The sequence below is a fragment of the Esox lucius genome, chromosome 1 (genome assembly GCF_011004845.1).
Source record: "Esox lucius isolate fEsoLuc1 chromosome 1, fEsoLuc1.pri, whole genome shotgun sequence".
In the NCBI taxonomy this organism is placed as follows: Eukaryota; Metazoa; Chordata; class Actinopteri; order Esociformes; family Esocidae; genus Esox; species Esox lucius.
Genome location: NC_047569.1, coordinates 17,776,130 through 17,801,114, shown reverse-complemented (window position 1 = coordinate 17,801,114; position 24,985 = coordinate 17,776,130). Strand labels below are relative to the sequence as shown.

General features: G+C 42.9%; 1 protein-coding gene across 2 annotated transcripts in view; it reads right to left on the bottom strand.

The window, feature by feature from the left end:
- Positions 1 to 24,985, bottom strand: part of sez6b (seizure related 6 homolog b) — a 121,844-nt gene that overhangs the window by 18,309 nt on the left and 78,550 nt on the right. For both annotated transcript variants that reach the window (XM_020048098.3, XM_010870691.5), the window contains one exon: positions 20,059 to 20,251. In XM_020048098.3, the coding sequence (XP_019903657.3) occupies positions 20,059 to 20,251 (193 nt within the window). The remainder of the gene's footprint in view (positions 1 to 20,058; positions 20,252 to 24,985) is intronic.

Here is a 24,985-nt window from a genome sequence, read left to right as displayed (position 1 = left end):
CAACCCCTCCCCACCCTCGACTACACCTCGATATCCTTTCCATAAAAGTTACTAACAGGATTGGTGACAAAGCGCAGCCCTGGCGGAGGCCAACCCCCACCTGGAACGAGTCCGACTTAATACCGAGAACCAGCTCTCACTTTGGACCTACAGGGATTGGATAGCCCTCAGAAGGGACCTCCTCACCCCATACTCCCGCAGCACCTCCCACAGTATCTCCCGGGGGACCCGGTCATACGCCTTCTCCAGATCCACAAAACACATGTAGACTGGATGGGCATATACCCAGGCCCCCTCCAGGATCCTTGCTAGAGTAAAGAGTATTTAAGTGCCATGTCATAAGAATTTAATTTTTCAGAACAAAGCTTTGTTATTTTGTGCATTTGACAATAAAAATACTTTGAATTTAATAACCAAATAATCACAGGACATCTACGGTGGAAATATTGTGTTACATCCTTCCAGAAGTTTCAGCCATCGTTGTGGCCCAATGCCTCATTCCAGTTTTTCACAACTGTTAAAACACTATCCTGGATGTGTACTACATTTTGCCTAAACTATTAACACAGTTCTTGAAACTTACACCATATGACGAAACCCCAGACTGGCTGGTTCTTGGGCCTTGGCCGTCACACGTGGTCTACCACCATCAACTGGTGTCTCTCAAAAAAAAGAAAACTTGTATTTTACAGAATGTGAATGCAAGTCTCAAGTTATTTTCCTGTTCTGCCATGTGTTTGCTAATGTATACAGATTCCGAGTACAGGCAATGGGGTGGTCAGCACAATAGCAGCAAGCGATTGTGAAAAACTCCATGAGGCAATGTTGGTGTTTCCTTAACTGTTGTTGTTGCCGGTATATAGGATTGGTGTTATTCTATTCCAGAGCATCACAGGAGTGTCTCAGGATGATGGATTTGCCCGACCATATACCTAGCTAATGGGGGCCATAAAACAGCCTTGTCTTTCCCCCTCCCTGGGTCTCCATCCAGGTACATTAATGACACACTACACACACACACATACAGTATGTCCTCGAAATACTACTCATGTTCAAGAGAATGGATTGTTTGGCAGAATACCCACCAAGGCACCTAGATCAATAAAAGTTCAGTGTTTTACACAGCAAATGTCATAAATAGAAGAGCCGCTACTATATCAACAAGACCTCGCGGTCTCATTGGAGTCTACAACTTTTCTCCAGGTGGGATAATCTCTGTAACCTCCTCACATTGTGGACGGGCTACTGTGGACAGCACATAAGTATAAGCCAGGACGACCATTCAAGGAGCCTTCCAGTCAAATTTGGCCTTGTGGGACTGACTTTACTTTTGGAAGTGATGTTTTTGTCACAATTTTTGTGAATACTGCAAAGTGTGGCTTCAGATGGACGTGGGACTCTCATAGGAACTTATTGCGGTGCTACAAGCAAAAGCATTCCCATTGACCTTCAACTGAGTGAAAAACATCTCCTAATTTCTAGCTACCTAATTAGCAAATTGCAACTACCGGACCTAGCAAGTTAATGGCGCAACCAAGAAAAAACTCCTAGCTCATTAAAAATTGTGATAGATGTGTGTGGGGCTTGTCAGAATTATTTCCCAATAGGAAGAGCAAACAACATCTCTTCATTGGCAATACATCAGACAGACTAGGATTATTCAAGAGCAGTACACGGTGGAGGAGATAACTGGTCCCATTACTGAAGGGGATGATGCTCCTCAATCAGTCTGCCAAAACAGTCGCACTGTTTTTACAAGCTACTAATAAAGTTGCAAAGTGGTGAAACCTGGAAGCTGATTTAGAGAGAGATCCAGTACTATGGCAAGTATATGACAGAAGCTGTGCTTACTCATGCAGCTTAATCAACAATTTGAATGACCAAATCCCCCCTGTCATTAGTTTTACCATGTACAGCGCATATAAAATGTCTACACACCTTTTTTGAAAATGCAGCTTTTTCATGTTAAGGCTGAAGTCAAGACAAATCATGTCTGATCTTTTTTCACCGTTCCTTCTGTAACGTGTCTGTCAGTCTCTTGTCTCTCTGCCTGTCTCGTGTCTGTCTGTCTATAATTGATCTGTCACCTGTGTGTCTGTCTGTTACTGGTCTGTCACCTGTGTGTCTGCAACTGTTCTATCACCTGTGGGTCTGCCTGTAACTGGTCTGTCACCTGTGTGTCTGTTTGCAACTGGTCTGTCACCTGTGTGTCTGTTTGTAACTGGTTTGTCACCTGTGTGTCTGTTTCTAACTAGTCTGTGACCTGTGTGTCTGTTTGTAACTGGTCTGTGACCTGTGTGTCTGTCTGTCTCAGTCTGCCTGAAACCTATCTGTTTGCATGTAATCAGTCTTTTATAGCTGTATGGTTAGCCTTGATAATGAAGTTCAGCACTCTGCCATTATTTCTGTATCAAGGAGATGTCACTTTGCCTTGATGAAGAAAATACTGTATGTACAGGCCTTGGATAGGTACCCAAGGAGATATGAGGACATCTGTCTGAGTCATTTATCCTATTAAAGCAGTGTTCAGACATCTATAGTTATCACTGACGTCAACAATGATCATTATTTTATACAGCTATGTATTATGAGGGTATGACCCAGAAATATCAAGGCCAACTGGGATGTCTTCCCCTCTGTGAACTTATGTTGCAAATCCAAGATAGAAATGTCATGACTGCAGAGTTAGTGCAGACGGTTCACAAAGACAAATAGCCTTGCAATGGCAGCCTTTTTATTTTCATATAGTGTACCTAATTTTCCTTTTTTGAAATACAATAATGTATCCTGTTTTATTGTTTAAACCAAACAGGATAGCTTTTATCCTGATCTCTCATATTGTTTACCCAATTATTATATTGTTTCAATCACAGTTTGTCCCCTTCACAATTCTCCTTCCCATAAAATGTCACTCTATAATGTTGTGGTGAGCTGGTTAGGATTTGAAGTGTTTATGTCCAAGGGGGACTGCGTTACACAATAACTGGGAGCAACTGTTTTCACTAGGCGGAAATAATTAGGCTAATAAGATGGTGTTGATAGATTTTAAGATAAAATGGTTCAAAAAGACTTCTTTGGTCATCCCTATAGGATCTTCTTTTTTTGTAGAACCCCTTAGGGTTTCTGGTAGATATCTCAGTGGAAGGGTTGTACCTGGAACCAAGTCGTGTTCTACCAGCAACTAATAACAATTCAAAGCATTTTACTACGGTGGACAGCCTAAAACCAATAGTCTGTTCTAGACATCAACGTTCTTCTGAGATTGTAAATATGTTGGTTTGAGCAGTTGACCGAGTGAGGAGTAAATAAATCAGTAACTGGGTCTACTGCGGGAGTTCATACCCAAGCATGACACATAAACCTACTGTACAGTTCAGAGCATTAAGTCCCATGTACACTAAAATGTAAAGGCCAAATAAAAGTGATAAGGGTTCTTCAGCTGTCCCCGTGAGACAATCCTTTTTTTGTTGTTCTAGCAGGAAAAAGAAAACTTTGTGGTAAGAGGTAGATATGTCCAGGCACCAAAAATGGTTCAACATGGAACCAAGAATTTAGGCAGAGATGTAAAAATTTGGGACAAGATTTACTATCCTGCACTGGAGTGTTCTGCTGGAGCCTGCTTTTTGCTGGGTCTGTTCTGAAGAAAGCCTGTTAGAGATAATTGCTTCCGAAACGCTACGACACACCCACAGACGTAAATGTGTTCTCTGTAAGAAGTACACCTCCTCGAGGAAGACAGTGGGTTGTGTTGGAGCAAGAACGGGGGTAAATTGATATTTTAAATTATATTGTCATTGGCTTTGATTTTTGATTGTTTAAAGAGGATCCATTCACTGATTACATCATTCTGCACAACAACCCTCAACAGCTGCAATGTAAATCATCTCAGACTGAAAATAGTAGCAAACGATAACGCAGTGGAAGAGTTTAGTTCGTCGTCAGGCAAACCCTCCATCCTCCCACATTTAAAAAGGAACAATGATGAAAGGCAAGGAGACGGTGGTGCAGAAACAGAGAGGCTAGCTGCAGGCTGCTGTGGAATCCTTTAGTGCAATATGAAAGCTAAAAGCTCTCCTCGGAGTGCTCTCTCAGAGTCAATGAGCCAATGGGCAGGGTCCAGACACTCCCCCCGACAATCCCTTTTATTTATGGTGTATTGCTGTGAGCGGCCTATCAGCGCGGCAGGGCCCGACTCAGGGGCGAAGACGTGGGACTGTTGTTATAGTATTATCACCCCGCCGTTTCTGTTTCAATTAGACTAATACAGAGGATGCACTGGAGGCTAGCTTTATGTGGAGTCGCTCCCTCCAGGTACTAAATCAGACACTACACTGTCCCCACAGCGCCCTCCTTCCACTGGCTTATAGAGCCTATAAAACAAGATGGCTTCACGAAGGCTGATAACGATGCTGTTGGAACAACTGGCTTGGGAGATTAGCCAGCGGCTCAGTAGCCTTAGCAGACTCAATTGCTGTCTTTATATTGTGTGTGGCCCTCAACTCCCCAGAGAGCCCTTTGGGTGGGATCGGGTGTACAGTGGGCTAAATTCAGGACACGACACGCGGGAAACAAATACATCCTCTAACCAAAGCTTTACAGTGTTGTCACTTGGTAAAGCCGTTTCCGACCTTGTCACAACGTATTTGCGATGTCATTAGCAGGATTTTCAGTCTTTCCTTCTAAGTGCTTGCTCTGCCAGCTCTTAAACATATTTACGGCCCACATGTTCACCTTCTAAACCAAACACTGAGAAGGCGGCTAGGAATCCATTGTCATTACTGTAGCCCCGGCGAAGGACAGGTGGCAGTTTGCCATCACCGGGGTCACCACAGTCACCTCAGCCATTTGGCAATCAAGAGAGGCTTGGCCTTATCAAGCCGCAGCGCTAGCTTGCTAACAGAGACGAATGGTCTATTACGACTCCTGTATTTTACATGACCTGATGAAACAGACATCCTCCTCTCCCCCACGCCATCCACAGGCTTTAATTATGAAACACAGAGGGGATTCATTCGCAGCTAGGCTCATCAGGCCTCATTGACAATAACCAGGGGTGACAGGCTCACTGAGGGGAGAGGACAGGGGCATATGGGAAATGTGTTTCAGTGTTAAGATTGGATTTCACGCCGCCTCACATTAACCTCCACGGAGCAGCTAGAGCCAGGGCAGGAGCGAAGGAACTCCCAGGCTGGTGGCTGTGACTAGGTGTCAGAAGGCCCATCCGGGACGTGGTGTGGTCATGTGGAAGGGGCCTTCTACCCATGACAGGAAACCATAAGGCACCTGCAATAATCACATTCAACCGAACCTGTGTTTTCCCCATTTAAGCACGTCTGCTGTCTATTTAAAATGTTGTTAAAAAACTGACAAAAAAATCCTCCAGGCACCAACAGAAATCAATTATTATGCTTTCATAGCTTAATTCTCTTTCATTTTACTGTGGTGTGCCATGTAAACATCAAACGAGCTAGAAGGAATAAAGAATGTCTACCTCGTTCCCATGGTGATACTGCGGCCACCCACATACTGTACCTTTCATTCACCCTCACACCTGAGCTGCCGAAGCACAAAGGCAATAAAGAGGTCTTGCTTCATTAAATGTAAAACTGTCTGTCATGGTCGCTTTGTAATGGGCATATCGTGTAATAATATTAATCCATGAAACGCATTACAGCAGCACCACGAAGTTCCTATAAGAGCACTTCGCCTGCAAATATAAAAATTTCATTCAAAGTGAATACACTGCCGGTTGTCATTATGGTTAAAAGAAAAATCATGGTCTTCAGTTTTTATATGGTTGTGCTAATGAGATCGTAATGTGAAGTCAATAAAGAAAAATAGGGAGAGGCTTAAGTAAAGAAGATATGTAGTGGTTCACATTGACATACAACTGAAATGCAAAGTGATTTGGAAACATGGAGACCTACAAATCACCTCCAGAAGGATTAGCACACTACTTAAAGAGGAAAACAGGCTGTATGAAATAAACATTACAGCTACACTGTAATTTTCCAACATATTTTACTGCATTAATGATTGAAGGGATCAATCAGAATTACACATTTCTAAAAGTATACATTCATTTCCTTCCTAGCATTGGCTTGTTATTGTATTGTTTTCAGGAATCTGCGTATCCTCCTCTTGCAAGGACAACAGTGCCGTACATATTCCCAAAACATTTATGAGATTGGATACGAGACCGGACTGGAATACCGTTGAAATACTATGGTTTGATTTGAAGAGCAGTCCCTTAAGGCTGACCAAAGGAACTCAAGGTTGTGTCATTAATATGTAAAGATTGTTTATGCAGGAAAGATCCTTTCCAGTGTTTTTCTCAGATAAAAAAAAAAAGGAAAATGTTTAGTGTCATTATCAATGCAAGGACAATGAGCAAAGTACTGAAAACAAGCACTTTATAATATGTTGGAAAATTACAATATACTGTAGCTTACAATATGCCTGTCTTTCACAAAATTTATTTTTACTCCACTGCTCCTTCAGTGCCAGTCATTTTGGAGGTGACTATTTCTGTCAAATTTCAAGGTTTTATCAAGGTTTCATTCACGCTCACTGGATGCCTTGCAGTACCTTACAAATATTCCACCGCAAAGTTTGACAAATCATAGCGTACTTTGATTTCTTTTGAGTCATTTTGAGTTGGCCTAGATGATTTGCCATCACTAATTCACACAAACATCCCATTATCACTGACTAATCTGTGAGGACGGAATCACTGCGCAAACAGGAGAGGCACTACAGGAGGATCAGTCACTCTACTTCTGAGTCATTGTCTCATGTCAAAACGCTGCCATAGTGAGTGTGGATGTGTCCCCAGGAACCGAGCAGACGACCATCGCTACATGACGTTAGCCTGTGACACTGTGATGGTGATGGCTAGACATAATAATGTGTCTGAAATGTTAATGTCTCCACTGCCGCTGTGCTGAGGAAGTCAATCTATATAGACAAATACAAGGATGCACAGATGGCCTTTTAATCAAGCCTGCCATGGAACTCCAAAGACAAACATTCTCCTCAACTCTCAGCTGGCAGTTTGCACATTATTAAAACCATAGTCAGAAGTGTGATAGTATTTTGGAAATGGTGGATGTACTCTATGACCTTTATCTTATAAAACCAAATAACTCTAATGCTGTAAACTGTAGTAGGCTTAAAATGACAATGCTGCCTATTCACAAATATGCCCAGTTTATTGCTGTTGAGCCGGGCTTGGGTCTTATCAGTCCGTGGATTGTGTATGCTTGACCAACTCTTTTTAATATGTTAGCCTGGATGCTGCCGTTACATTTCATGCTTTCATGCTTTTCCTTCTTATTAAATACTAATATGGTGGTAATTGAATTTAGTAGGAATCTATTCTGTCATTATGTAATTGAGTTAAAGGGAAATGCTCTGGCTGTAATTACTTTTCAATAATAGTTTAATAATAACAAGATAGATAACTGGACGAGAACAATGTGCATTTTAAAAAGATCATTATATAAGTATGAGTTCGAAATCAATTTGCCACCACTTTAATAGTTTTCATTAAAAAAGGATTAAGTGAGACTAGGTACTACAGGGGAACGATAAGCGTAGAGAGAGTGAAGGAGCAGAGAGAGAGGAAAGAGAGCGAAAGTAAAAAGCGAGGATGAGGGGACTATATGAGAGAATAAAGAGGTGGAGAATGACGAGAAGTGTCGAGGGTCAGTAGTCCTAACAGACATGCCTGTCTGACAGGATGTTTGGCCGCTTGTCTAACATGTTGCTGAACTGTGTCTGAAGACAGCCACAAGGGACCGAGGCCATGTTTGAGTATGACAGAGACACCCCCCACTCCCTCTACCAACAACGCTCCCTCTACCAACACACACGTACATACAGGCAGCTACCGGTTCATATCAATCTAAAATGGCCTGTTATTGTACGCCCAAGGACTCAGTGTGTGGAAATTGTGCGATGCTGAATGACAGCCCATTGGCTTTTCAAGGCGGACACCGGCAAAATTCTTTAATTCTGCTTCTGAAAAAACACTTTCCAGTCCTGATTACCTGGTTTTGTAAATGCCAGTTTTACAAATCAAACATGTTTGCAGGACAGTTTGGAATACAATTAAGGAAAGGCCAGAATGATCTTTGAATTGCAGCATGTGGTGGTGGAGATAGCAGTTATTTATTAAGCTTCTGGCATTCTTTGTTAACTCAGAGGCAGAATGGAATCGGCCGAGCCTAGCCGCTGTCAGAAAGCAGTTATGTATTTATGTGTACGCGCATGTGTGTGCATGATTGCAGTAAAGTAATGGGTAAATGGTAAATGTCCTATGGTATATGGTACATAATCACCCACCACATCCATACTGCCACAAGTAATAATAAACAATGCACACCTATCAAAATGGATGTAATTAAGACCTCTAATTATCATTTAGGGCAGACATTATCAGCTGGTTTGGGTCTTGGGACCCCTATTTGCTATAAAAGTTTGATGTCACCCTCTTGACAGTTGTTAAAAGCTTAATGGTCTAAATTACAAAGAATGTTCAAGATTTGTTATCAGAGCTGTGTCAGGGGGAGAGAAGATTAGTAGAAGTTCAATACAGTCATTTATAATGAATAATTGTCTTATACCTATGATAGTTTGATAGAGAGTATATTTTGAGTTCTACAGTATACACATGTACTCAGGACTTTACAGTACATCCATTTACTCAGGGGTCTACAGTAAACCAATGTATTCAGGCTTCTACAGTCAGAGTTTTTCCTGGCTCAAAAATTAGGCAAAGGTGGTACCCCAACCCCCGCTCCCCCGTGTTCCACCAGACACCCCTCTGATATACTTGATATAATATCTGGCTACATGCTTGAAAAAACGATTATAGTGTTAAATCTGCCCTGTTGTCCATGTACACTTGAGCAGCTAATGCACACTACAATATCCTCCCTAACAATGCTTCTAGCATACAGAGCATATCATTCCCTCTTCATTATATCTGGGCCACCTGAATTTTCTTTTGCCATTGAGCATTAAAACTATGTTTATTAGATCTAGGAATAACATAAAAAGAATGAATCACAGTCAATATTATTGTTGTCTATTTTCGTTGTTATATTATGTTCTTGTTAATTTGACTTGCATTAAAAACGCATCAGATCTGTATTTATTACCGCCTTGTTGCTTTGTTTTTCCTCCATCCTTGCCTTGACGCCACATCATTTATCCCCCTTTCTCGACTTCCTTCAGCTGTACTTGGCTGTGCTGCTTGCGATGGTCTTCAAGTTCATATAGGCTATTTATATTGTTACTGACTTAAATATGTTAATTGTATATTTTTACACTGTATAATGCATATATAATGTCATTGGGGACATTACCCTACACACCCCAATCTAATTGTCTTTTCACTAGTCATCTTTAACTGTCTCGCAAACTCACCCTAAAAAAATCTGTGATTCACCTAGACGTCATCTGAAATGCAAAATAATGTCATGCGGATAAGACATAGTTTAGGGCAAATGTAATTTTATTGAAATATTTTGACATGCTTGGGTGTAAAAGAAAACTAGGATCCACATGTTTTTCCAACGTTACTCATCTTTGCAATGTCTGGACCGGTCAAGTCCCGTATGCAAGGTTGTCAGATCATTGACAGTAAACCTGTAAAATCCCCCTACTTCACAAGGTTTCTCTAAGACAATTTATTTCAATACAACCCACTCTGTAAATCGACCCACCCAAGCCCATTAAAAATAGCCCAATTCTGGAGGAAACCATCTGGCAACACTGCTAATATGAAAAAGTTTCCTCCTACAGTCACATTCACTGTAGTATTTTGCTGGTAGGCTTTTTGAGCGTATGAGAGCAAAATAATGTTTTACCATGCCGACACACAAGAGCGGAGCAGGATTTTGAGAAGACAGATGCTTTTGATTTTCATATGCAGGGAAATCATTGACAGTAAACCCCTGTGCTGTACAGATCACCCATATACTCAGGGCTCTACAATACAACCATGTACTCAGGGCTCTTTAGTGTACCCTTGTACTCAGGACTCTACAGTACATCCATGTACTCAGGGCTCTACAGTACATCCATGTACTCAGGGCTCTACAGTACATCCATGTACTCAGGGCTCTACAGTACATCCATGTATTCAGGGCTCTACAGTACATCCATGTACTCAGGGCTCTACAGTACATCCATGTACTCAGGACTCTACAGTACATCCATGTACTCAGGGCTCTGCAATACAACCATGTACTCAGGGCTCTACAGTACATCCATGTACTCAGGGCTCTACAGTACATCCATGTACTCAGGGCTCTACAGTACATCCATGTACTCAGGACTCTACAGTACATCCATGTACTCAGGGCTCTACAATACAACCATGTACTCAGGGCTCTTTAGTGAACCCATGTACTCAGGGCTCTTTAGTGTACCCTTGTACTCAGGACTCTACAGTACATCCATGTACTCAGGGCTCTACAGTACATCCATGTACTCAGGGCTCAACAGTACATCCATGTACTCAGGGCTCTACAGTACATCCATGTACTCAGGGCTCTACAGTACATCCATGTACTCAGGACTCTACAGTACATCCATGTACTCAGGACTCTACAGTACATCCATGTACTCAGGGCTCAACAGTACATCCATGTACTCAGGGTTCTACAGTACATCCATGTACTCAGGACTCTACAGTACATCCATGTACTCAGGACTCTACAGTACATCCATGTACTCAGGGCTCTACAGTACATCCATGTACTCAGGGTTCTACAGTACATCCATGTACTCAGTACTCTACAGTACATACATGCACCCACCCTCATGTTTGACAAAACATCCATGCTGTCTCTTCTCTCTCCACCAGGACGCTCTGACTCTATTATGGGGGTGAGTCACTGGCTTCCTCCAGGGCTCCCTCGGTGTCCTAGAGAGGGCGCATCACATCATGCCAGGCTGTTGGTCATAGTGTGCATGAGTGGGTTGATTCACTGATGAGGTCTTTCTGCGGGTTTTCACACCCCCTCAGATTTCTGCAGTGGGAGATTCCTCTGTAGGCTATACTCAGCCTGGTCTCACTTTGGTTGTTGGTCTGTTGATGTCCCTTTGGTGGTCTGGGGCTATGCTTGGCCTAACAGGTGGGATGACATTAGCATATTTGATGATTTGATGTCCTGTAAAATTTAACATTTGCCTCCTCTCTCTCTGCCTCTCTCTCTCTCTCCCTCTGTCATTCTCTCTCTCTACCTCTCTTCATCTCTCTGCCTCTCTCTCTCCTCCCATTGTCTCTTGCCCATTCTCTCACTCACTCCCTTATTCCAGGAGGACCTATGCCCTTGGACCATGCCTTAGGACTACCTGGCCCAACGACACCTAGTTGTCTTTGTCCAAAGTTGCTGATCTAGATTCTGCTGATGACTCCTGCTGTCGCTGGCCACAGTCCATCAGGTGACGTTGCTCTTTTGGCCTCAACTTCTTATCACTATAAAAAGACAACTGACATTTACATTGACTGCTGAGGACTTTGTATTTTGGATGTGATGGTTATTTAAACATTTGAACATTTGGGTGAGTGGGAATAGAGATGTACTGGGAAAATTTCCACCAGTTTCTTTTTTTTAGGATTTTCCTAACCACTATACTTAAACATCTTAATACTTGCTCTTTTGGGATTTAGGCTGGGTATTTGCATAACTGTCAGGAAGAGTAGTTAACATTATGTCCCAGTAACTTATATTTATTTTAGGAATGTAGACAAGGAAAAGAAACATTTCATAATGTATGAGGTTATTTAGGTGCTGGGTTTCTCATTGTCTCAAGTCTTTGAAAAGATGTTACCAACCAGCTGCCAAGGGAAGGTGTTAGAGTAAGGTGTTGATCACTGATCAACTGATCAACTTTACCCCAAATCTGTTTTCCTCCTCTTGATTCTTGTTTTTCTCTTGTTTCCTTGATCTTGGTTTCAGACCAGCTGGTAAATAAAGACTCTGCCATGATAGATGATGATATTAAAATTTCATTACCTGCTGTTTAAAAGCTATCCAAATGCATTTATTGCTCTTGTGACTGCTGGCCAAATGGGAGATGGTGGATGAAGCTTTCATAATCATCTATGTGTTTCAGTGCCAATAGAGAAGCTGTACACTCTGCCAGTAATGGATGACTAACACAGAGCTACTGATAATATACATCTGACTGGTAACCAGGCTACTGATAATATACACCTGACTGGTACCCAGGCTACTGATAATATACGCCTGCCTGGATTCCAGGCTACTGATAATACACACCTGACTGATACCCAGGCTACTGATAATATACACCTGACTAGTACCCAGGCTACTGATAATATACACTTGACTGGTACCCAGGCTACTGAAAATATACACCTAACTGATACCCAGGCTACTGATAATATACACCTGACTGATACCCAGACACCTCTTAATATATACCTGACTGGTACCCAGACACCTGGTAATATACACCTAGAAGAGAAGAGGAGCAGCACAGTATTTCGGCGACATAATATGTTGGACAGCCTAAAGATAAGAAATTTTACTCCGTTATATGTTTAAACTGTCTCCTGTAGTCATCTAAAGATTTGATCTGCCAGAAGGAATTAACTAGCATGATAAGGGTGAAATTCATCACCTGAATTTTTGGCTAGGCTTGATGAATATGCTGGAGTCTACTATCTTTAAAGTCGGTTAGTCTCTTCCCCACTGCTTGTCAGATCACATTCTTCATACCTCATTATTGGACAAGGTCATTTTACAGAGCTAAGAGATTGTAGTATCAGAGCAATCATCTTAGTGCATGTAAAAATGTCATGGTGTATAATTAAAAATGATACCGCTGTCTTTTTCAAGCTTTTGTCCCATGAGAGACAATCAGACTGTTATCTTATACATTACAATAAAACTGAAATAAAAATAGATGTTGGTGTTTAATAAAGGGATCATCCACCCTCAGAAACACAAATCATGAAGCTCCTATCAATTTGGTTAAGGCTTATGTTCTATAATTGGGTCGAATAAATTCCCAACCATGATTCAACTTGTGAATGGTCCGTCAGAAATTTGTTTATGTGAAAATTGTGTAGTAACACATCGTAGTTATAAATTCTTGTGACTTATCATGGAGGATTACACACTACCATATTTAACACTTTTAAAACAATTACCTGTCCTCCAGATCATCAAATCGGCCAGTAGATGATATGGGCACACTTGTCTATAACACATGCATCCATCAAAATCATCAAGGCAAAGTATGTCTTTTTTAGTTGTCAGATAAACATACTTTTTGTCCCTCCAACTACCATGAAACAAATCAGTTTGGGCATTTTCCTCACTACTTCCCTGTTTCAGTGTTGTCATGCTGTCAGCTATGTTTCTGCAAAGAATCGGGATACATTTTGAGGTGTTATTGGGCTGGACATTTGCGTGTTGCCATAGCTACCTCATGAACACAGATCTGAGAAACTGAATCTTTACCAAGTAGACCACGGTATGTTTTTAACTCCTAAATAGATATGATGGGCTTAAATATACAACCTGGGTTAGCTTTGAGCAATAACTACCCTGAGTACGTTGTGACTTTACCTTCTACCATTCAGCCAACAGCTTGAGCCTGATCATCTGATATTTGCCACCTTGGAGCAGAAATGCATTGAGAAGGTATACATTCCATGCTGTTAAAAGCAAATGTCCTCACAATCCCTCAAAATCAACACGAGAGTATTGTTTTACCTTCCAAGTACGTTATACTGAATGTTTTTTGATTAAGTCATTTCCACTAACCCACCACTGTCTGCAGTATAGGATAACTCTTGTCCTGCCACATCCACAGCTGACTGGTTGATGGATGGATCCTTAACTTCCATTTGATGTTTCCTTAATGGGAAGTCAATTTGTTTCCAGGCAGTATTTCATTGAGATTTAATGCACTTGTGATTAAGGTGACCCCATTATATGCAAATTATTCAGTATGCCCCTAGAAACGATTTTAACGTAGTAACAGTTATTAACATGAAGAGAGAAAGGAAGACAGGAAGGGGGAGAGTTGGAGAATGAAAGAGGGAGAGACAGCAACAGAAAAATCAAGAGAGAGAGACAATCCCATTACGAATAGGCCAGATCTCTTGGTTCTATTTCGTAAAGCTTTGCCCATAGGGGCTTCGCTCCTATTGGTTTACCGCTCTGCCAATAGGACAGGCACAGAAAATTTAAATATGTACACCTCTCATGGCCATCTGCCCATGGCTATAAAAGAAGTTCTCACACTGTCGGCATGCTGGTGTAGTGAGCTCAACGCGGTGGTCGTGTTTGGGACCGCTACATGCTTGCGACAGCGCCAAAGTGGAGCCTGTGTGCACCGCCTTCCCTTTACAGGTGAGGATGGACAGGCTGGCGTACTTCAATGAGGAGATCCCTCTCGCTGGAGGAGTGGGATGATCCATTTGAGACTGGAGGTCCCTTCTCTGCGCAAGTACACAGAGGAAGCGTGGGGGGGCCCCCTTCATGACAGTTAAGTTTCACCTCACGCGGCTCGATCGGCACAGGTTGAAGAGGCCCTCTTGGAGTGCCTGCACCCCAGGGATTTTTGTGTTAGCATCGACTTGTAGGACGCTTACTTCCATGTCCCAGTACTATCTCGCCACAGTAAGTTCCTGCGGTTTGCCTTTCAGGGCCAGGCATGTAAGTTCTGATACGTTCTGATATGTGTTGGCCCCCCGCACTTTCACCAAGTGCTTGGAGGCGGCGTTGGGACCGTTGAGGTGTCAAGGGGTCAGAGTTATGGCGGTGTCATCAGCCCACTCGAGCTCTCTGGAGTCGGACCTTGTGTATTGGAGAGACCCACGCAGTCTGCTACGTGGGGTTCCCATGGGCAGAGTGTCAGTTCAGGTCCCGGTTTCTACGAAGGCGTCCCTGACGGGCTGGAGCGGGACTTGCCAGTCGTACTCAGTCAGAGGGGTGTAGTCACATGAACTGGCTAAAATTGGACACAATCAGGCGCATGCTGCTGCACTTCGCAACAACTATACTGGGTCAAGACGTGTTGGTGTGGCCAAAACAATCGCACAGCGTTTGCATACGTAAACAGGCAGGGCGGGGTCAGGTCTCTGCCCCTCCACCTGTTGGGAATGGGCACAGATGCACCTCACATTCCCGGAGAGCTCAATGTGGGTGCGAACTTGCTGTATCCGGGAGGTCCCCGGGACAACGATTGGCGTCTTCATCCCGACATTGTAGTCGAGGTCTGGAGAAATTTTGGGAAGGCGCAGGTGGATCTGTTTCGCGTCACAGGAGGACGTGCACTGCCCCCTGTGGTTTTCTCTTCGTGCGCAGGACAGGCCCCCGTTGGACGTGGACGCGTTGGCTCACCGGCCGTGGCCGAGAGTACTGCTGTATCCGTTTCCCCCTCTCCAGTGTATTCTCCCTGTCATGTCTCGGGTGCGGACGGAGGGGCTGTCGCTCATCCTGATCGCCCCTTTACGCCCGGGGGCCCTGTGGTTTGCGGAGATAACTCAGATGGTGGTGGGAACGTCATGGCGGATCCCTTACCGCCACGGGGCATTGACACAGGCGAACGTCTCAATCGGCAGAGGAGTAAACCAATCGTTCCCTGTGCTGGGCCAGCCGTTACTGGCCTGTCTCCTGAGAGGGCCAGGCTTCTGTGGCGAGGACTGACCGAGGAGGTAGTTGTGACCATTCAGGGTGCGACGGCGGCCTCCACGTTGGTTAGCTATGCTATGTGGGGACATGGGCAGTGTCCTGTCATTCTAGCAGGGTCTGTTTGATCAGCAAAGATCCCCTGGCACGCTCAAGGGGTATGGGTGTGCGATCTCGGCGTGTCATGAAGGTTTCACTGGAGTGTCTGTGTTTAGTCATCCCTTGGTGAAACTGTTTCTGCCAGGGTCCCGCCGTCTCCGGCCGGTGGCTCGTCGGACGTTGTCACAGTTGGATTTGGCCTTGGTTTTGGAGGCACTGTGCGACGCGCCATTCAAACCTATTGATCAGTTACCGTTGAGAATGCTGTCCCTTAAGACGGCACTCTTGTTGGCTCTGGCCTCTGCTAAGAGGTTCAGTGACCTTTGTGCGCTGTCGACACAGCCTGGCTGTCTCTCCATCAACGGCGATGGCAGCAGGGCTGTGTTGCTCCTTTCTGCCTAAGGTGATCAAGTCGTTGTTCCGTTCAATGAAGATGGTATTGTGGGCATTTTCTTCCCTTCCCCATGCGGGAGCGAGGGAGTAGAGGTTGCATCGTCTGTGCCCGGTGCGCGCTTTGGCACAGTATGTGCAGCACATGGCCGTGGTAAAGACCGCGCCCCAGCTCTTTGTGTGTCACGGTGGCCCCAAGGTGTGCTCAGTGTGGCTGAGGCTGGAGTGTGAATTATGTCAGTTGAACGACTTGGGCGGTACATTTGACAGGGTTCCGTCCAGTGCTCCAGTTTGCCTGTGCGGCTTTTTGGTCGGACACTCGCATTGTGTGTGCTTGAGTGTCTGCTTGTGCGCCGCGTCCGGGTCTCAGCGTGTGATTTGGGCTGGCCTCGGACACTCCAACTCAGTTTTTACTGATTTAGGAGGTGCCAAATGGGTTGGTGCCATGTGTGCATTTGTTTGGGACTGCTTATCAGTTCGCAAACGTATATGCCAAGGGTTGAGTGGGATGAAAGCGGCTTGATGGCGTGGTTGATACTGTGGGGAGAACAAGTATTTGATACACTGCTGATTTTGCAGGTTTGCCCACTTAGAAAGCATGTAGAAGTCTGTAATTTTTATCATAGGTACTCTTCAACTGTGAGTGACGGAATCTAAAACAAAAATCCAGAAAATCACATTGTATGATTTCGAAGTAATTAATTTGCATTTTATTGCATGACATAAGTATTTAATAAATCAGAAAAGCAGAACTTAATATTTGGTACAGAAACCTTTGTTTGCAATTACAGAGACCCTACGTTTCCATGTATCGCGTTTTCTCGCGATACATGGCCCCATCCATCCTCCCCTCAATACGGTGCAGTCATCCTGTCCCCTTTGCAGAAAAGCATCCCCAAAGAATGAGGTTTCCACCTCCATGCTTCACGGTTGGGATGGTGTTCTTGGGGTTGTACTCATCCTTCTTCTTCCTCCAAACACGGCGAGTGGAGTTTAGACCAAAAAGCTCTATTTTTGTCTCATCAGACCACATGACCTTCTCCCATTCCTCTTCTGGATCATCCAGATGGTCATTGGCAAACTTCAGACGGGCCTGGACATGCGCTGGCTTGAGCAGGGGGACCTTGCATGCGCTGCAGGATTTTAATCCATGAAGGTGTAGTGTGTTATTAATGCTTTTCTTTGAGACTGTGCTCCCAGCTCTCTTCAGGTCATTGATCAGGTCCTGCCGTGTAGTTCTGGGCTGATCCCTCACCTTCCTCATCATCATTGATGCCCCACGAGGTGAGATCTTGCATGGAGCCCCAGACCGAGGGAGATTGACCATCATCTTGAACTTCTTCCATTTTCTAATAATTGCACCAACAGTTGTTGCCTTCTCACCAAGCTGCTTGCCTATTGTCTTGTTGCCCATCCCAGCCTTGTGCAGGTCTACAATTTATGTCCGTACACAGCTCTCTGATCTTGGCCATTGTGGAGAGGTTGGAGTCTGTTTGATTGAGTGTGTGGACAGGTGTCTTTTATATAGGTAACGAGTTCAAACAAGTGCAGTTAATACAGGTATTGAGTGGAGAACAGGAGGGCTTCTTAAAGAATTCTTACTGGTTGGTAGGTGATCAAATACTTATGTCATGCAATAAAATGCAAATTAATTATTTAAAATCATACAATGTGATTTTCTGGATAAAAATCACAGACCTCTACATGCTTTGTAAGTAGGAAAACCTGCAAAATCGGCAGTGTATCAAATACTTCCCACTGTATTCCGTGCCTCAGCCATCCTGTTGGACACTCATTAATGAGGTTGGTGACTTGGTGAGGTTGGTGAGGCAGGGACATTGGTGAGGCAGGGAGTACATCTTGGGCTCACTCGCTTTGCCAATAGGGAGCGAAGCCCCTATTGGCAAAGCTTCACGAAGTAGAACAATTCGTAACTTCAGTTCTATGAGTGGAACGTCGCCCATAGGATTCATATCCTGACCGGTCTCTGACTGCTTTTCTTTTGAAGAAAGGTATGTCAGGAGACTGAGCAGAGTGTGAGAACCTCTTTTATAGCCATGAGAGGTGTGATTTGCATATTAACATTTTCAGTGACTGCCTATTGGCAGAGGAGTAAACCAATAGGAGCCCCTATGGGCGACGCTCCACTCATAGAACTTGAGTTACGAGAGTAACTATCAAACTACTCCCCTAGGTTATTTTATTTCCATGATAATGTCTGCTACAGGATGCACCATACTGTAGATCCTAGACAGAGGACAGTGTAATCAACGTGGGAACAAATAGGCCACCCACATATAGCAAGTAATCAGGTCAGGTGTGATGGTGGTGGGTTGATCCACTCACTGGAAGGTAAACATCAACCACACAACTCGCTGGCTGTGGGAGGGAGGGTCGGGAGAGATGGGGTGCATCAAATTGAAGAGAGAAATGGGGTAAGCTGGAACTTGTTATTCAACTGGCAATCTAGACAGTGTTGGAAATGACTCTACCCCATTACAAACACGCCACAGTTCATTAGCTCACAAAGACAACAGTATGTAGCATTTTACTTGGTAATGTTGCTTTTCTGTCGTAGCGCCATGTGTAAGCAACAGGGCTCACTACTGCATGCAGTCTCCTTCTGACATCTCTGGTAAATTACAATTTATAAGAGCATCATCACAGCACTTTCCTCAACTAATTGTGCCAATTGACAGCGGTTGTCATTTTGTGGCTAACACTAATATATTAAGGTGACAAGTGATAATGGGAAGCCCCAGTGCACCAGAGGAGAGTGCTGAAAGAGAGGGATGGGGGGGTATGTACAGGGGAGGGAAGGGAGAGGAGGGGATAGGGGAGGGATGGGAGAGGACAGCACAGGGGAGGGATGGGAGAGGAGGGGAGGGGACAGGGGAGGGAAGGGAGAGGAGGGGACAGGGGACAGGGGAGGGATGGGAGAGGAGGGGACAGGGGAGGGATGGGAGAGGAGGGGAGGGGACAGGGGAGGGATGGGAGGGGAGGGGACAGGGGAGGGATGGGAGAGGAGGGGACATTGGAGGGATGGGAGAGGAGGGGACAGGGGAGGGATGGGAGTGGAGGGGACAGGGGAGGGATGGGAGAGGAGGGGAGGGGACAGGGGAGGGAAGGGAGAGGAGGGGACAGGGGACAGGGGAGGGATGGGAGAGGAGGGGACAGGGGAGGGATGGGAGTGGAGGGGAGGGGACAGGGGAGGGAAGGGAGAGGAGGGGACAGTGGAGGAGAGGAGGGTACAGGGGAGGACAGGAGAGGATGGGAAGGTACAGGGGAGGAGAGGAGACATCAACCTCTTGTCCTTTCTGTCAATGATGTAACTTGAGATTATAACTCAACACTGAAAATAAGAAAGTATGTTTTTATACAAACATTATTGTTTGTGATGGCGCTGTATTGTTTGTGATAGCACTGTATTGTTTATAATAGCATTGTATTGTTTATAATAGCCCTGTATTGTTTGTGATAGCCCTGTATTGTTTGTGATAGCACTGTATTGTTTGTGATAGCCCTGTATTGTTTATAATAGCCCTGTATTGTTTATAATAGCCCTGTATTGTTTGTGATAGCCCTGTATTGTTTATAATAGCCCTGTATTGTTTGTGATAGCGCAGTATTGTTTATAATAGCCCTGTATTGTTTGTGATAGCGCAGTATTGTAGCGCTGGATTCTTTGTGATAGTGCTGCATTGTCTGTGATAGCAGTGTATTGTTTGTGATTGTGTTGTATTGTTTGTGATAGCGCTGTATTGCAGCACTGGATTGTTTGTGATAGTGCTGTATTGTAGCACTGTATTGTTTGTGATGGCACTGTATTGTTTGTGATTGTGCTGTGTAGTTTGTGTTAGTGATCGTTTTGTTGCCCTCTGACCTTGATATCTGAGCAGGAAGGATCCGGGCTGGCTCTGTTGCTGGCTGTGGAAGTGGATAGCGATCTGGTTGCTCCTGCTGCGTACCACCAGCCCCTTCATCAGGATGGACTCGTTGGCGAGAACCGAGGGCTCCCCGCCCCCCAGGTCCTTAAACCTCATCTGCTCCCCTTCCCACAGGCTCACATTAATCACCTGCAGGGACCAACAGAGTTCAGTAAAGGACACACATCATTATAGACTAGTAAGGAGGTTAGAGTGACATTTGTCCAGTTTCAATGTCTCCATGACACCTGAGACATGAGTCACCATGACACCTGAGACATAAGTCACAATGACACCTGAGACATAAGTCACAATGACAACTGAGACATAAGTCTCCATGACACCTGAGACATGAGTCACCATGACACCTGAAACATAAGTCACCATGACACCTGAGACATAAGTCACAATGACACCTGAGACATAAGTCTCCATGACACCTGAGACATGAGTCACCATGACACCTGAGACATAAGTCACCATGACACCTGAGACATAAGTCACAATGATACCTGAGACATAAGTCTCCATGACACCTGAGACATATCTCCATGACACCTAAGACATGAGTCACCATGAGACCTGAGACATAAGTCTCCATGACACCTGAGACATAAGTCACCATGACACTCACAGAGTTCAATGTCATATAAAAAACACAAGTAGTACTCTGAGATATGAGTCACTTCACTGAGTTTACTCCGATATAAAACACTTAAGACACATGTCACTCCTTACGAGACATACTTCCCCAGGTAGGGATCAACGTAATACCGTACATTCTTTACCTGAGATAATGTCTTGATGAAAAGAGATACAACGATGTGTGGCTTGATAAATAAATACCAGTTATTCCAATGGATGTACTGTATCAGAATTCATCAACGGTTATTCCAGCATGTGATTGGTGAACATGTGATGAGAACAGATGGTTCAAAGCCTTGACCATGTAAAAGCTCTCCTCCACTAGGCCAGTAGAAGAGTACCAGATAAACAGATGTGTGGGGGTATGTTAGCTCTAAATGAGGATGACTGGTCTGACATACAACTAGGTAAAAAAGTATCTGAATAGCGACAGTTCCTTTGGTTGTTGTGGTTCTGAACTCCAGCACTTTGGATTTGAAATCACACAAATTTTATTTTAACTGTTACTATATACAGTACACCATACATTATTGCACAGATCAACTACACAAAATGGTGGATAACAGTCACAAAAAGCAAACCATAATGAAGAAATAAAAATGCCTTTATTTAAGTGGACCATTCCTCTGAATTGCATTGGAGGCACTAATTAATGAAATGTTTAAGTTGCTTGGTTAAAAAAAAGAATCACTTTTGGATGGATCTCCATAGTTCTCCATGTCTGGGACCTTGTCTTATTGTATTTCTGTATTTCAATAGAGAACTAAGGTAGGGTGGTTGTTTTTATGTATTAGTATTGATCTACAAGACTTCAAAGAGGGCCAGCCTACTGATACGGAGCACAGTGATGTGTTCTGAAACTGTTGCTCTACAATACATTGCGTCTTGTGGTTGGAATACAGTGGCAGCTGCATTCATACAGAAGACATCACCATGGTCAAAAACCACAATGAAAGTTAACTAAAGCTATTTTTAACAAAACCAATGTAAATTCCTGCCTTCTAAACTAAATCATCCACATGCTTTTTGAAGGAAAGACTTTCATCATTCCAGATACCTAGATATTTTACACAGTGGCAAAATCAATGAGCGTACCAGAATCAGAATAATCTTTCAGTAATTTTCCATGATGTTATGGTGCTGCTGGTGACAGACCATATGCAGACTCTGCAACATCTACACAACGTTGACTTCCATACATACAATGGTTGGTGAGCATGTGATGAGAGGTGAATAGGTGAATATGTCCTATACGTTATTTTAGAGTTGGCGTGCACATTTACAGATTTACAGTTGAAAGATAAGCATCTACAAAAATATCAGGAAAATCCTACTAGAACAGCTGAACTTTATTTGTGATTAATCAGAGTCCCTTTAAATAATCGCAGGTGTGTAATGACTTCTATTTAACATTTTGAATATGATTGGTTAATTCTGAAGACAGCCACATCCCCAGTTATAAGAGGGTGTTACATTTATGCAACCAGGTTATTGTAAGTTTTAATTTTATTTTTATCCCACTCAAATTTATGTTTGTTTTTCTATTGAATTGTTCATGCTATAGATCACATTAAAGGTGGAGACATGATTTATCTTTGTCTCATTCTTTTACATCACAAGAACCTGGCCTTTTTACAGGGGTGTGTAGACTTTTTATATCAACTGTATCTAGATCCTTCAAACTCTACGCTGGACATTGAAACCATTTCCACTATATTTTGTCATTGCAACCCTCTAATCTGGGAGGTATATGGAACTGACAGCAGGTGCATGAAAATAATGATGAGGTAGAACAGACAAAAGTAGGTTCTGAACCTAGTAGGGTAAGAGTTGAGTACACCTGATCTAGCTAAAGGGTGAAAAATGACCATGTTTAGTTAGCATTTAATGGTTTTATTTAATGATGTGGTGAGCATAGTTTTGTTACTGTAGATTCCATGGGACGTTGCTGGCCACAGTATGGGGAAAGAAACACTACAGAAGGCAGTGTTTCAAACTCACTCGCAAGTTGACCAGGCGTCATGCATACGGACATCCCAAAGATCCATCCAATAATCCAAGGCCTCTATGTGCTTTAACAGCCACACGTGTCCATATTGGTATTTGAAATATCTATCGGCTGTATAGTGCTGTATTATCATCACTGTTTGTATCATCATCACTGCTTGTTTTATCAACAGTTTGTATTATAATCCCTCTTTATCACAACAGTTTGTTTTATTACCAGTTTGTATTATAATCCCTCTTTATCACAACAGTTTGTTTTATTATCAGTTTGTATTATAATCCCTCTTTATCTTATCATAACAGTTTGTTTTAATTCCAAAAAAGTTGGGACTCTGCGTATAATGCTAATAAAAACAGAATGCAATGATGTGCAAATAATATATCCCTATACTTATGAAATGTTGAAAAGGTGTTTTTGGAAAAATACATGGCCATTTTGAATTTGATTCAAGCTACAGGTTTCAAAAAAGTTTGCAAAGGGGCATGTTTACCACTGTGTTGCATCACCTCTTCTTTAAACAATACTCTGTAAGCGTTTGGGGACTGAGCAGACCAATTTCTGAAGTTTTGAAAGTGAATGATTTCCAATTCTTGCTTGATTTAGGATTTCAGCTGCTCAACAGTTCGGGTTGTCCTTTGTTGTAGTTTTCGTTTCATAATGTGCCAAATGTTTTCATTGGGTGATAGGTCTGGACTGCAGGCAGATCAGTTTAGTACCCAGACTTGTTTTATTACGGAGCCATACTGTTGTCATACATGCAGAATCCAATTTGGCATTGTCCTTCCTTGAAAAAAGGCATTGTCTGTATGGCAGCATATGTTGCTCCAAAACCTGTATATATAGTTCAGCATTAATGGTGCCTTCACAGATTTGCAATTCACCCATGCCATGTGCACTAATGCACCCCCATACCATCACGGATGCTGGCTTTTAAGCTGTGCGCTGATAACAAGCCTGATGGTCCCTCTTCATTTTAGTCCAGAGTACACAGCATCCATGATCCAATTTTAAGTTGAGAAACGTTATTCTTAAATTATTGCACTATTTGCCTGCGCTGTCTTTCATAGAGTGAATGACAGCCCCATATTTACTTTTCTCTCCAGGATGCTATTTTATACCCAATAATGTTACTGATTTGTGGCCAATTAACATAATTACTTGTGAGATGTTCCTCTAGGTTTATTTCTTAGCATTAAGCAAATTTTCCAGAGTTTAAATGATTTGTACATCACTATGTTCTGTTTTTTATCATCATCCCTGTTTGTATTATCATCCCTGTTTGTATTATTATCCCAGTTTTTTTTATTATTATCCCTGTTTGTATTATCAACCCTGTTTGTATTATCATCCCTGTTTTTTATTATTATCACTGTTTGTATTATCATCCCTGTTTGTATTATCATCCCTGTTTGTATTATCATCCCTGTTTTTTATTATTATCACTGTTTGTATTATCATCCCTGTTTGTATTATCATCCCTGTTTTTTTTATTATTATCACGGTTTGTATTATCATCCCTGTTTTTAATTATCATCCCTGTTTGTATTATCATCCCTGTTTGTATTATCATCATTTTGTTGTCACATCTCCCTCTGAAACTGCCTCCTATCCTCTCTTTGGAAAGGCTTTGGCGTTCGTCGTCACCCGCCTTATAGCCACCACCGTTCCCCTTTTTATCATTCCTTTAGTCTTGTCTTTTCTTCACACACACACCTGGTTCATATCCCCTCATTAGTCTCAGTATATGTATTCCCTCTGCTCCCCCATGTCTTTTTGTGTTATTGTTTTCATGTGGAGATGTTGCTAGCTCCTTTACGAACCTTCTTTCATTTTTATCTCTGGGATATTTTCTCGTGTGTTTTGTTTTCACTATATGCAATAAAGTGGAACTGTATTGGTTTACAAATTGATGTGGGTTGCTGTACCAGCCAATTAAACCATTTCCTTGGTTCACACAATCCTGCATCTGGCTCCGTCCTCTTCACACACCACGTTTGTATTATCATCCATTTGTGTTATCATCCGTTTTTATTATCATCAATGTTTGTATTATCATCATCAGTTTGTATTGTCATCAGTTTGTATTATCATAATTTTGTATTATTATCCTTTTGTAATATCATCCGTTTGTATTATTATCAGTTTATATTATCATCAGTTTGTATTATCATCATTTTGTATTATCATCAGTTTATATTATCATCCGTTTGTATAATTATTATTATTAATTA